Source organism: Eschscholzia californica, unplaced genomic scaffold (assembly GCF_041429995.1).
Source record: "Eschscholzia californica isolate CP2 unplaced genomic scaffold, dmEscCali1.0.p SCAF_3, whole genome shotgun sequence".
NCBI lineage: Eukaryota > Viridiplantae > Streptophyta > Magnoliopsida > Ranunculales > Papaveraceae > Eschscholzia > Eschscholzia californica.
The window spans coordinates 35,540,907-35,555,026 of NW_028238420.1; the positions used below are offsets into that span (position 1 = coordinate 35,540,907).

General features: G+C 37.8%; 2 protein-coding genes across 5 annotated transcripts; both read right to left on the reverse strand.

Moving 5' to 3' along the window:
• Positions 1 to 572: 572 nt before the first annotated feature.
• LOC147549856 (SKP1-like protein 1B) lies at positions 573 to 2,621 on the reverse strand. The gene is made up of 2 exons (XM_086666679.1): positions 2,225 to 2,621; positions 573 to 962 (listed from the first exon to the last, which is right to left on the reverse strand). The coding sequence occupies exons 1-2, from the start codon at positions 2,498 to 2,500 to the stop codon at positions 783 to 785; spliced, it is 456 nt and encodes a 151-aa protein (XP_086522805.1). The 5' UTR covers positions 2,501 to 2,621; the 3' UTR covers positions 573 to 782.
• Positions 2,622 to 4,201: 1,580 nt separating this feature from the next.
• Positions 4,202 to 8,749, reverse strand: LOC147549857 (serine/threonine-protein kinase AtPK2/AtPK19-like). Of its 4 annotated transcripts, none has more exons than XM_086666677.1 (8): positions 8,210 to 8,440; positions 7,414 to 7,594; positions 5,746 to 6,695; positions 5,552 to 5,634; positions 5,357 to 5,477; positions 5,074 to 5,247; positions 4,804 to 4,911; positions 4,202 to 4,703 (listed from the first exon to the last, which is right to left on the reverse strand). In XM_086666677.1, exons 3-8 carry the CDS (start codon positions 6,412 to 6,414, stop codon positions 4,410 to 4,412), a joined length of 1,449 nt encoding a protein of 482 aa, XP_086522803.1. In that variant the 5' UTR covers positions 6,415 to 6,695; positions 7,414 to 7,594; positions 8,210 to 8,440; the 3' UTR covers positions 4,202 to 4,409. The 4 variants fall into 4 exon arrangements, with proteins under 4 accessions (XP_086522803.1, XP_086522802.1, XP_086522804.1 ...); XM_086666676.1 differs by having other exon boundaries at positions 7,418 to 7,594; positions 8,210 to 8,369; XM_086666678.1 differs by having other exon boundaries at positions 5,746 to 7,392; positions 7,500 to 7,594; positions 8,210 to 8,260.
• Positions 8,750 to 14,120: the final 5,371 nt, after the last annotated feature.

The following is a 14,120-nucleotide window of genomic DNA, read 5'->3' on the forward strand; positions in this document are numbered from 1 at the left end:
TGATTGTGATCCTAAAAATGTCAGATGTTATAGGCGCCAACTATAAATTTGTAGGTGAACCTTACTGTCACAACTGAATACTATTCAGATTAGTGTTCCTAGACCGAATTTGTTATAAATTTTGGCTCTGAGTCTACTGATTCTAATTCCAAACCATGAGCTGACTTTCCTAACAAAATTCGACCCTTGCCCACCAATTTCAAGAGTTGAACTAGGTGGACATCGAACCGAATTTTATTAGAATTATCTAACCTGTGAAGTACGGAATTACCGTGGAAACAGTCTCATGCCATTTCGTTAAGAAAACAACATTGTAGAATACAGTATCTATATGTCAAACTCACATTGGGTGAGACATTTTTCAATTATGAGAGACCAAAATCCGAATGATTTTTGCCGACTATGAGGGTCATGCCTACACACCAGATGGATACTATTTTGCAGAAAAATCCATTTGACGATTCTGAGCCGTACATGGCAAAAAAAAACATACAACATTTTGGGCCGGGATCAAGTCAACTTGAACCGGTCCATGTTATTCCACGACCAATTTGAGCTCGGCTAATATGGAGTTTTTCAGAAAAATAAAGCTCCTTTATTAAGCCATCAGCTCCAACAACTTGCCAATCACTCTATCAACCCTAGTGGGTCTTCAACAATAGAAACAGTTGATAGCAAAAAAGTCTTTAGCCCACAATACACAGAACAATAAAAACAGAAGAAAAATCAAAATATCCCAACAAACTTCATTTATAGAGCAACAACAAAGTACACTAACACTTTTAATCACTGGAAAACCCACTGGCTCTCTCTCTCTCAATTTCTTCTTCTTCTTCGGGAGTGAAGTCATTTTCGATGCAGATTATTGAACGAATCTGAGCTGCTGTTTTCCCTCTTAACATGTCAGCTGCAGTTTGACATAACAAGTCATGTAAGCCCTTGATGTCCATGTAATGCGCAGCCTGAAACCGAAATTGCAGCAGTAAGAGATGTTAGAAAATACCACGTAAGAAAATGATATAGAAGTAAAGAAGTCGGGAAAGTAAAAGAGTATAAGTCGGGAAAGTAAATGATGTTAGAAAAAAAAGCAGCCACCGACTTAATCTATTCGCGCAGATGTTTATGGAATTCTACAGAACGTAACATCATGTAATCATAAGGCAAATCAGAAGCAATTGAGATATCAAAAGACGACCAATTGAGAGACTAATAGCAAACCATAACATTACCAACATATGGATACCAAAGTGGTAGGGGACACAAACTATTAACTGAAGTTCACTACCTCATTGGTACTAGGCCTCCCCCTTTCGGGTCAAAATTTTATCCCTACCCCCTCCGATCTCCATTCTAATTAAGAACCGATGCTGAGTTGCTAGACTCAAAGGTTTTCCCTTTTAGGAGCCTAGGAGGTGAGGCGTTCAATCCCCCACCCCCTACCTTACAGATAATCCAAAGGGAAGATCTTTGTAAACCCAAGCTCACTTGGCATGTCTATCCCAGATTTCATCAAGCATAAGTATATGAGCCTCAAATTCCCCTTGCCCATCCACAAAAAAGGAACTCATATCATCAAAATTTAATATTTATCGAAGTAACATACAATGAAAGTCCCTTTCCATGTTCCTCTCGATGATCCCTTATCTAACATTACTTTTATAAGAAAATCGATGATCCCTTATCTAACATTACTTTTATAAGAAAATCACGGGCAAAGATATTCTTGTAAAACGTAGCAATCAACAAGAGTTGCAAGTAAATAAATACAAATTAAACTCTAATTATCATGAACCAACTAGTTCTCTAAACACATCAGCAAACAAATAATCTGAATCTGCAATATCCTGAATGAACCAGTACATCAAATGCAAGTTGTGCCTAGATTGATGTGTATGAAAACTAGAGTTAGTCAAATGCTGACAACCCGAGGAAGATGCTACGCTCTCAGAAGCAATTAAGAGTTCAAATTTGCAAATAAAACAGTCTTGATTTCATAGAAGATGAATCTGCTAAAAGAAGTAACAGAAACAAAATCGATAAACATGAAAAGGTTTTTGCAGAAGCAAATATAGAAAACCTTAATACTCCCGTTACAATCACAATATGAAAGATACTCAAACCAAAAGAAACCATATATGATAGAAAACTAGCAATCAAAATTAAGCTTCTAATAGGCAAACCATCAAAAGATCTAGAACAAACAAAGAAGATAAGAAACCCTCACGTTAATCAGATCGAACAGCGTCATCTGATCGACCTTAACAAACTCAGAATCCCATGCCTTCAACTCGTCAACATCGCGGTTAGGACTCTCAGCATGCTTCTTGCAGTATTCTATGACCTTAGTTAAGATCCTGCTTGTCACGTTGGGCAAAGGGATCCCACTGTCGACAATACTAACTTCTATTGTATGCTTTAGGGTCCGAGACTGCAGGGCGACAGCCTCCTCAACATGAAAAGTTAGACCATCGGAACTCACCAAAGTGATTTTGTTCGACATGGTTGAAAGAAGAATGGGAAAGAAGACTAGCAAAACAATAACTCTAATTTCTTTTCCCTTACACAAATGAAACCCCAATTAGAGGCCTATTTATAACCTTCCGATGTCACAACCTTCTAAAAATGTGACTCGGTATCTCCGCCCAAGTAATCTAATTCATCCCCAAGTGTCTTGCTAAAATGGACGTTTTCAGACAAAGAAATGTCTTTAATATCTACAAGTGCGTTGATAGGTTTTTGATGAACTAATTAAATACTTTACGTTTGCATTTAAGAAGTAGACTTCAGTACTTCACTAAGTTCTATGATTTAATAACCGTTGGTTGAAACTTTAATATTGATTACATACAAAATCGTCCTGATGGCAGCAGTTAATATTCAGTTTCATCATCAATAACAAAGTAACTAGTATCTAATGATACTCAGTACCTTCACAAGTAGTCAAGAGTCAAGCCCCGCAAACAGTCCCTTACGAGTCCAATACCCCCAACAATAACAAAATGCTAGTCTTTGTCAAATGATTCAGACAAAAATTCGCCAAGACATGAGTTTCTACCGTGCTATAAACTGTGGTCATCAGGGCCGAACATCTCTTTTAGGGTTATCTAACATGGACACTGACAAGGTATCAGTCTTAAACACTGGTATAAAGTGTCTAATTCGATATTTGAGTATCAGGGTAGACATAAAAAAGGAATATCAATATTACACAGAGGACAGATCGTTCGACTTAAGCCGTGGGATAGAGAACTCATACAACAACGAGGCTCTAAGTAACAAAAAGGGCATGGGTGACAAAGAACAATAGTTTGCAACAAAAATACTCATACAACATTATCGGCATGCTGTGTTCAGCCAGCACTAAGAAGCAAGAGTAACACGTTAATATGACTTCGTCATTTATTCAATATATTTAAAGTGGTAGGTTTTCATTTTCGATTTACTTACTATTCTGCATCAGCAAAACCTAGTATATGTTTTCATGAATTGGAAGCATAAAACACTAATACCCCGAATATGACAACTGGAGATAACATACCTCGTCGGATAAACTTCTATATCAGAACACTAACATTCAAATAACCCACTTGTGTTAAAAGTAATCTAAATAGAACTAAGTGAAAATTTAAAAGACTACCCCAACCAGCTAAGAGCTAAGCATCATTTTTCACAGAAGTGACAAATCAAACCCTAGCAACTGATTAACCAGGAGGATTCAGGAAGTAAACCAACAAGAAATTTGATATATTAATGACTCACTCTATAAACACTAATTAGAGAGGAAAGATAGAAGTGCCCTCTTCTCACCTTCTGGTTTATGCCCTCTGGTTTATGCGCTCAATTTGTCAATTAAGATAACGATGACATTATTCAGCAGATCATCTAGTCCAGTCAAATTAGGGATTGTAATGCTTAGTTAGAAGCCAACTTCGATCGTCGGATCACTTCGGTGATTCGCGGCTAACATCGACTGGATCTTACAACGAGTTACACCAAAGAGTGGTGGCTTGACCGGAGAGAGTTGACTAGAGGGAAAAAGGCATTTTCTTTTTCGGACCATTCATTTTTGGTTTCGATTGGTGCATTTTAAGAAAATTGGATCAACTTTGATAATGGAACCAAGCTAAAAAGATGTTCACAAAGGCCACGACCGCAGTTAGCAGACTGGGTCTTGCCATGAAAGCAGCAAAGTAAATGGCAGTTGCAGTATAAATATGCAATAATCATTTGATCATTGCCATAATCAGACTATATACATAAATGCGAGTATCCAAGATCTATAGCTTCCAATGCCAATATTTCACATATGAAGATTCACTGTTTCATGAATGAGATCCCAATCAACCCATAATAAGATGCCTAATCTGGTTAAGATCACTCACAACATTTAGGCAAATTTGCGTAGGTTCTTACTCATTCCTTTGAAGGAAATGAGTAGCCGGCTTCACATAACTGAAACCTTTGAAACAGACGTCATTTGGTTTAGGGCTGGAAGCTGGAGAATCCAACAGAGGCATGTTGGTCCAGCGTTCTTCAAAGTTGGCAATGCATTGTTGACCTGCAACTTGAGGTAGGAAACTTGGTTTGATTTCCCTTGCCTCTAGCTTCTTCCAGTTAATCGGTTTAAACCATTTGTGACGCTTTATTTCCTCACTCCCTCCATGCCCGCTTCCTAGTCGTTTGCTCTCTTCCTTCTGCAACAACTGAAGAAAAGTAACCACAGAGATGAACAGAGTTAGTGATCAAGGATCTATATACATACAAATGCAGTAAACACAGCATATGATGCTATAAAATAGTTACCCCTTTCAACAAGGAATGTGCTTCGCTTGTCAGAAATCCTGGGAGTTTGATCTTATCCTTAATTATCTTTTGCTGAATTTTTTCCCGGTTACCACCACAGAATGGAGGCTGAAAGAAGTAAATAAAAAGAAAATTAAACCTTAAGATGAAAGAAAGTTAAAAGTTGGGAAACGTATTGGATATTTTAAAGTATAATGCAATTGGGCAATAGTCTTAGAAAATAAGTAAACTACGTGAAAGCAAAGCTCAAACGTTCAATAGAAGACTGACCTTTCCAGTAAGCATCTCAAATAACAAGATACCAACACTCCACCAGTCTGCAGCCTTGTCATGTCCCTTACCAAGAACAATTTCTGGAGACATGTATTCTATTGTTCCACACATTGAGTTTGATCTAATATTCTCTTCGAATTCTTTTGCCAGGCCAAAATCAGTCAACATAACCTAAAGGCAACACAAATGAAACCTTAGTCCCGAGCTGTGTAAGATGCATTACGTGTAAAAAAAAAATAGGCCATTGGGTGTGTGTTTGAGAGAGAGGAATGGGTCTCACATGACCGTCTGCGTCAAGGAGGATGTTCTCTGGTTTGAGATCCCTATGCATAATTCCAATGGCATGAAGGTGAGAAACAGCCAAAACAATCTCCGCAGTATATATGCGAGCTAGATCCTCTCTGTAACAAATTAAAATGTTAGATTAAAAAAATTAAAGCACCATTACGAGTATCTAAGCAACCAATATAAGTACCTGAAAAGACCGTGGTGATAGAGCTGAAAAAAGAGGTGACCTCCATTTACAAAATCCAGCACAAGGTACAGTCTGTACTTGGTCTGCACAAAAGAAAAAAAAATCTAGTTTTACAATACTGGAAGTCTTCAAGGTCATCCAAGAAACTTAATAGTAGCAACAATGAATTCATTCAAAACCGACGAAGCCTTTACTTGGAAAGAATATCTGAGCTGCACAATAAAAGGGTGATCAACTTTTGTCAGAATATCCCTCTCAGCTTTCATGTACTCCCCGTGATTCTTCTCCATAATTTTGTCTTTTCGCATAACCTTCATTGCATATATTTCAGATGTACCTCTCTTCCTGACCTGAAATACTTTAGCAAATGAACCTTGCCCAACTACCTTCATGATCTCAAAGTCCTCCAGTCCTACACCCTTGACATCCAGTGAATGCTTATCGTTATGGTTGTTTAGCTTCTCTACATCAATCTCACTGACAGTGGTTTGTTCAGTCTTCTCTATTATTTTTTCGTCTAGACACTCTACAAGGTCCAATGAATCCTCCATGTCACGTAAGCTGAGCTCACTGAGCTTCAATGATTGACTAACACATGTCGACGGACCCATAAAAGAATGTGATCGGCAGTTTATAACATCCGGATCATCATAAACTAACTCTTTCACATCCAATGTTGGTATTGCATTTGCAGAGTTAACTTCTACTGTATCTTGAACAGGTACAGGTCCAAATACCTCAGAAAAATCAAAATCCACATATTCTGACTGAACATCAGGAGGACCCACTGGTAAAACCAAGTGGTTCTGGAAGGGCTTAGATGAGTAAGTCTTTGTTGATATGGAAACTTGAGAGGTAACCATCTCTCCAGATGAAACAAAACCAGAAACTACTTGGGCCGGCTAAGAGTTACTCAGAGATGTTGATGGGTTTATCCAAAAGACTCCACAAGGTGCAAACAAATGAAGGACTTCGGTCAGCAGCCTTGAACAACTGGAAGTTCAAGTATGAAATCGGCGTTCCGAGGAACTGCGGGAGTAGGCAAACCAAAACCCAGAAAAGGATGTCGTTCTTGTTTCCCAAGTTACAGGAAACAGAGGATGCCACAGTGCTGCTTGAATTCATGAAGATGAAGTTGTCAAAGCTGGATAGAAAAAAAAAAGGACAAAATTTAGCCATGGATAACCAATGTATAGAGCCTGTACATAAAGAGAACACCTGCGGGAGAAGTTTTATTCATGACAACCAAACATTGATTACGCCCTAGCATCGATTTTCGTTTTTTAGATATGTGAACATCTTAGAACATGCCCAGTCAATCTAAGTGATACTTCAAATACAAAGACAATCAAACTTAAATAAATTTGAGGAACCAGGCATATAACCTATGTATAAGCATGTTCATGGTGACCATATAACTATTAAGTTTGTGGGATTCCATCTTAAAACAAATTCATCATGAGTACATTGGATTGGTTATAGGATCCTATATACTTGGTTTAGAGGCTGACGTTGTTCTTGAGGGGGCTATTTTCAACACGCCCCTTCAAGGGTAGGGCGCAGCATGTTTGATCCCCAAAAGTTTCTTTATTATCACTTGCCCTATCACATGCGGTATTCTTCGATGTCAAAATGCCTTTTATTCGGTGAGAGGTCACGCGTGACAATTGGCAACTTGGTATATAACTTATGGGCATCGCTCCGATTGCATGGATTTCCAGAAAGAAACTGGCAATGAGTAGGCTAGCCTTAGGATCTAATATACTTGTTTCCTCGAACTGCATTTTATGTACTTGTTAAGCTGATCATCAAGGGTCAATTTCACCATGTGGGCTGCAAGCCTGCAACAATACAAAAATTACCTACTTCGGATAATCTTTGCCGTTGGTATTCCAAAATGAGCAACCAGTGCATCTTTTGTAAATGCGATGGAGAATCGATTAATCACCTATTACTTCATTGTAGCTGTGCTATTGACGGTTTGGTTTTATTTCCTGAATTCGGTACAAGCAACATGGTGTGACCCCAAAAAGAATAGAAGACCTTCAAGTACAATGGAGGAAATCAAGGTGCCGAAGAGTACGATAAAACTCTGGAACATGATTCCACAAGCAATATTCTTGGTTCTTGGATATTGGGCAATCATTTTTTTCACCAAAAGAAACTCTACAATTGGTCAAGGGGTCACTTGTGGGCTGTGAAGTTAATATCATTGGATTTTTTTTGTATAGTTAGGAGGCCATTATAGCTGACATATAGTGACGTTTTCCTAGAATACCTAGGTTTTCAAAGACAAGATCAACGTTTATAGTCCATATGACCTATACCCCAATTAATTAAATTAATTGTTCAATTCGATCGAAAAGGAAAAGTAATATGCTAAATCTGATATACTAACTAACAAAGTTAACTTATTTGAAAGAGAAAAACTGATTTCACAGCCAAGATTAAAATTTTCCCCCATCTACATCTACATGATTCAAGAACCCTAATAAATAATTCACGATTGATCAAAGAAACGATTCCACTTATATTCAAAATATAATCACTATAATAAAATACAAAAGAATGAAAAAGACTAAAACAAACACCAAATACAAACAAATTTTCAAAGACCTGGAATTTTGAATAGAAAATCTAGAGAGAGAAACAACTTACTTTGAAAGTTGGGGAAGAACACAGGGGAAGGGGTTGAGTTTTAGATCACTTTCACAAAATCAACACGCTTCGAATTCGCCACATAAATAGGGAAAGATAAATTTCTGGTACAACGTCTTGTTTGTATGTCTACGCATATCGATGTGAAATATTATCCATTGATCTGATCATGATCTGGCTTCAAGAAATTAAAGGTGGGGGTTCTCCCACTGTCTCAAGAAAGCGGATTCCGATTCCCCATTGGAGGAAGGAATATCGTGTGGTCAAATAAGAACTTGGGAGTTGGGATAATTCTTGGCCCACCCACAGGGATTAAAACCCAACTAAACATCGAATGTGCGATCTCGACCATTTTACTTATGTCAACATTATCCACCACTACCATGTCTCTAAAATTAACCAAAGCTGCACCAATTAAAATTTGGATCCAGAGTTGGATGTTGGTGTGTGGGTGGATGAAAGTTTTGACTTGTTTAGACTAAGGGGCTTCGTCAGGGTCATTTGAAATGTCCCCTCGATATTAATTTGACACACAAGATCTTTTTTTGATCAAATAGCTTGTCTTTTCGGTAATAAGGTTTATAAGAGTTTTGTTCTATAATAAGAACTCACAAAAATTGGAACGGAGTCCCAAAAGTGAGATAAGTGTTGTGCTCGAATTGTTCGAGTTAAAACATCATCCACCCTATTACTAACTGACGCACAAGATCACCAACATTCAACGTAAAAGAAAAAAACATAAACATGATTGACACATAAATACAACTGCCCTATGGGTCATGTAACAACTTTATTTATGAATCACACTTCATTTATGATATAAATGTTAGGAAAAATAACCTAATTAACTTGTTCAGGAATATGAAGATAAACGATGCGAAAGTAAAAGTAAAGACACCAAGATTATTTAACGTGGCAAAAAACCCCTCCAAACTAGAAGGTAAAAAACCACGGGACCTAGTCCAGAAATCTTCCACTATAATTAAATAATGGGTTACATAACTCTTCACCAAACCTATGGTGGATAAACTGAACAAAGAAACAAAGAAATAAAATCTCTTACTCCGTAGGATTTGAACAAATCCTAGATTACTAAAGGTTGAAGAAGATAACCACAAACTAAATTGCTTCACAAGATTAATAATCTTCTTTTCTTCAAACCAATATTCTGCTCTTTCAATCTCTCTTGAAAGAACCACTTCAGAAATCTCTCTTTCTCTGACTTCTCTTTGTTCTGGAAGTTGTTGTGTATAATCTCTTCCCTTTCATTCCCTATTTATAATAATAAATAAGGAGGTTTACCAATAGAAATAGGAATTCCTTTTTAGGCTTGAAAAAATAGAAGTTTCTATTTTTTCCCCAAACAAGGAATAAGGGAAATCCTATTCCAACTAGGAGTCCTTTAATTATAAGGAGGGACCCCAACAAACTCCCCCTCCCGACTTATGAAGAGGGACCTACCACCCCCAAACCTGCAACACTGCTACATAGCTCATGTTTGCCTTTGGGTAATGGTTTTGTCATCATATCTGAACCATTGTCGTCAGTATGGATTTTCTCGATCTTCAAAACCTTGTCTTCAAGAACATCTTGGATCCACTGGTATCTCACATTTATATGCTTGGATTTGGAATGGAAACTAGAATTCTTACTGAGGTGGATGGCACTCTGACTGTCGCAATGAATAACATAATTATCTTGTTTCATACCAAGTTCTTCTAACAGCCTCTTCATCCATAACATCTCCTTGCAACATTCTGTAATGGCAATATATTCTGCCTCTGTAGTAGATAAAGCTACACACTTTTGTAATTTAGATTGCCATGACACTGCTCCCCCTGAAAATGTAAATAAGTAGCCTGATGTGGACCTTTTAGAGTCTACATCTCCTGCCATGTCTGCATCTGTGTAACCGACTAATACTGGCTTATCATTACCAAAACATATACGAGCTTTAGACGTACCTCTAAGATACTTCAGAATCCACTTCACTGCTAACCAATGCTCTTTGCCTGGATTAGCAAGAAATCTGCTTACTACTCCAACTGCAAATGCAATGTCTGGTCTTGTACACACCATTGCATACATCAAGCTTCCTACAGCTGAAGCATAAGGAATTTTCTCCATTTCTTCTTTCTCACTTCTAGTTGATGGACACTGATTACGAGTCAACTTGAAGTGACTGGCTAATGGACAACTCACTGGTTTTGTTTTGTCCATATTGAACCTTTCTAGAACCTTCTCGATGTATCTTTCTTGTGATAGCCAAAGTTTTCCAGCTTTTCTATCACGAGAGATATGCATGCCAAGAATTTGTTTTGCTGGACCCAAGTCTTTCATATCGAAATACTTGTTTAGTTCCTTCTTTAACCTGCTAATTTTATTAGCATCCTGACCAACAATCAACATATCATCAACATAAAGTAGAAGTATAATCAAATCTCCATCAGGAAATTTATGAACGAAAACACAATGATCTGAAGCCGTCTTGTGATACCCTTGATCCTTCATGAATGATTCAAACTTTTTGTACCACTGTCTTGGTGCTTGTTTCAGCCCATATAAACTCTTCTCTAACTTACAAACCAAGTGTTCCTTACCTTTAACTTCAAACCCTGTTGGTTGTTCCATATACACATCTTCCTCCAAGTCACCATGAAGGAAAGCGGTCTTGACATCTAGTTGTTCAATTTCTAGGTTCATACTTGCAGCCAATCCCAATACTAACCGTATCGAGGACATCTTCACCACCGGAGAGAAAATCTCATCAAAATCAATACCCTTCTTCTGCCCAAATCCTTTCACCACTAGGCGTGCCTTATACCGTGGTTGTGAATTTCTTTCTTCGGTTTTGATTTTGAAAACCCACTTATTTTTAAGAATTTTCTTATTCTTAGGTTTTTCAACCAACTTAATAGTGTTGTTCTTATGCAATGATTCAATCTCATCTTGCATAGCTTTCAACCACTCCTTCTTGTGTTCATCATCTATGGCTTCTTCATAACACTGTGGTTCTCCACTATCTGTAACCATCACATACTCGTGTGGAGGATACTTGGTAGATGGTGCTCTATCTCTAGTCGATCTTCTCAATTCAGCTGGTGGTTCATGTTGAACTTCCATTTCCTGCTCAACATCATCACCCATAGGAACATCTTCATGAGCTTCATCTTCATGATTTTGTTCTTCACCTGCATTATCATGCATAACCTTAGAAGAAATATGTGGATCTAGATCAATGAGATCATTACTATGATTCTCATGCTTCTCAACTTTCTCAAAGTCCTCAATAGTTTGATTTTCAAGAAAGACCACATCTCTACTTCTAATAATCTTCTTATCGACTGGATCCCATAACCTGTATCCGAACTTCTCATCTGCATACCCTAAAAAGATGCATTGCTTGGCTTTATCATCAAGCTTTGCTCTTTGATCTTTAGGTATATGCACAAAAGCCCTGCAACCAAACACCCTTAAGTGTTCATAACTGACTTCTTTCCCAGTCCACACTCTCTCAGCTACATCTCCATCTAATGGTGCTGAAGGTGATAAATTAATCAGATAACATGCAGTACGCATTGCTTCACCCCAGAAGCTTTTAGGCAGCTTTGCTTCTGAGAGCATACATCTGATCCTCTCCACAATAGTGCGGTTCATGCGTTCTGCTACACCATTTTGTTGTGGAGTTTTGGGAACTGTCTGTTCATGTCGAATACCATGGGTTTTGCAATACTCTTCAAACGACCCGATGTATTCTCCTCCATTGTCAGTGCGAATGCACTTCAATGGTTTTCCTGTCTCCCGTTCTACCATGTTGTGGAAATTCTTGAAAACTGCAAGTACCTGATCTTTGGTCTTTATGGCATATGCCCAAACTTTCCTAGAAGCATCATCTATAAAAGTAACAAAATAGAAAGCACCACCAAGTGTTTTGACCTTTAAAGGTCCACAAACGTCAGAATAAACAAGCTCCAAAACACTGGATTTTCTTTCAGATGCATTCCTTTGAAAGGATACTCTATGTTGCTTTCCTACTAAACAATGAGAACAAGTGTTTAAATTTATACCTTTTACGTTCGGTAAGTCTTGTCGTTTAGCAAGGATTTGAAGTCCTTTCTCGCTCATGTGCCCGAGTCTTCTATGCCAAAGATCAGTGGAAGAATCTTTTTCAACTGCATTCAATTCTCCTTTACACAGTTTTACTTGAGTTCTGTATAAAGTACAACACTTCTTCCCTCTTGCTATCACCATTGACCCTTTTGTGAGCTTCCACTTTCCATCACCAAAGTGACTGTGGTACCCTTCATCATCTAATACTCCGGTAGAGATTAGGTTATATCGAAGATCTGGTATATGCCTCACATTCTTAAGAATCAATGTACTCCCTGTGCTCGTCTCAATTTTCACTTCTCCAATTCCTACGATTTTTGAGAAACCTAAGTTTCCCATCCTGACTTTGCCAAGGTCACCAGTTCTGTAAGAGTTAAAGAAATCCTTACATGGAATAGCATGATACGAAGCACCTGAGTCAACCAACCATGTCGTTTCTGGTTCTGACTCAGCCATACTTAAGCAAGTGTCTCCACAACCTGAGAGTAAGATAATGTCATCACTTGAGGCAACTGCCGCAACATTATCTTGTTTTTCATCATCCTTTTTATTTTCCTTCTTTGGTTTCCTGCAATCACTCTTGTAATGACCCATTTTTCCACAACCAAAACATCTAACTTCTTTCTTTGGTTTTGATCTTCCCCTTGACTTATCACGGTTATGAGGTTTTCTACTTTTACCTCTCCCCCGTCTTTCTGTAACAAGTGCCTCTGAATGAGACTCGTCTGACGATGATTTCCTTCTTGTTTCTTCATTCAACAAACTACCTGTTACGTGATTCATACGCATTATGCCATCAGGAGCAGAATTGCTAAGAGACACCACCAATGTCTCCCAACTATCTGGTAAAGAATTTAGAAGAAGTAAGGCTTGCAACTCATCATCCAAAACTAACTTCATTGCAGAAAGCTGGTTTACTAGACTTTTCATCTCATTCAAGTGTTGAGCAATTGAGGTTCCTTCTTTATATTGTAATTTTCCTAGCTTTCTGAACAAGTAAGCCTTTTTGGCAGCTGTCTTTTGATCATACAATTCTTCTAATTTCCTCCATAGACTATAAGCGGAAGTCTCCGTCGATACATGATGAAAAACACTGGGTTCTACCCATTGTCGAATAAATCCAACAACCTTACGATCTAATACCTTCCAGTCTTCTTCATCTATCTTCATCGGTTTTGTACCGTGATTTTCAATGGGTGCAGCTAGGTCTTTGCAGTATAACAAATCTTCCATTTTTGCTTTCCACATCAAGTAGTTTTCTCCATCTAAACTAATCATGCGATTAGTATTCACTTCCATATTTCTGAACAATAAATCCAACCTTAGCTCTGATACCACTTGTTAGGAAAAATAACCTAATTAACTTGTTCAGGAATATGAAGATAAACGATGCGAAAGTAAAAGTAAAGACACCAAGATTATTTAACGTGGCAAAAAACCCCTCCAAACTAGAAGGTAAAAAACCACGGGACCTAGTCCAGAAATCTTCCACTATAATTAAATAATGGGTTACACAACTCTTCACCAAACCTATGGTGGATAAACTGAACAAAGAAACAAAGAAATAAAATCTCTTACTCCGTAGGATTTGAACAAATCCTAGATTACTAAAGGTTGAAGAAGATAACCACAAACTAAATTGCTTCACAAGATTAATAATCTTCTTTTCTTCAAACCAATATTCTGCTCTTTCAATCTCTCTTGAAAGAACCACTTCAGAAATCTCTCTTTCTCTGACTTCTCTTTGTTCTGGAAGTTGTTGTGTATAATCTCTTCCCTTTCATTCCCTATTTATAATAAT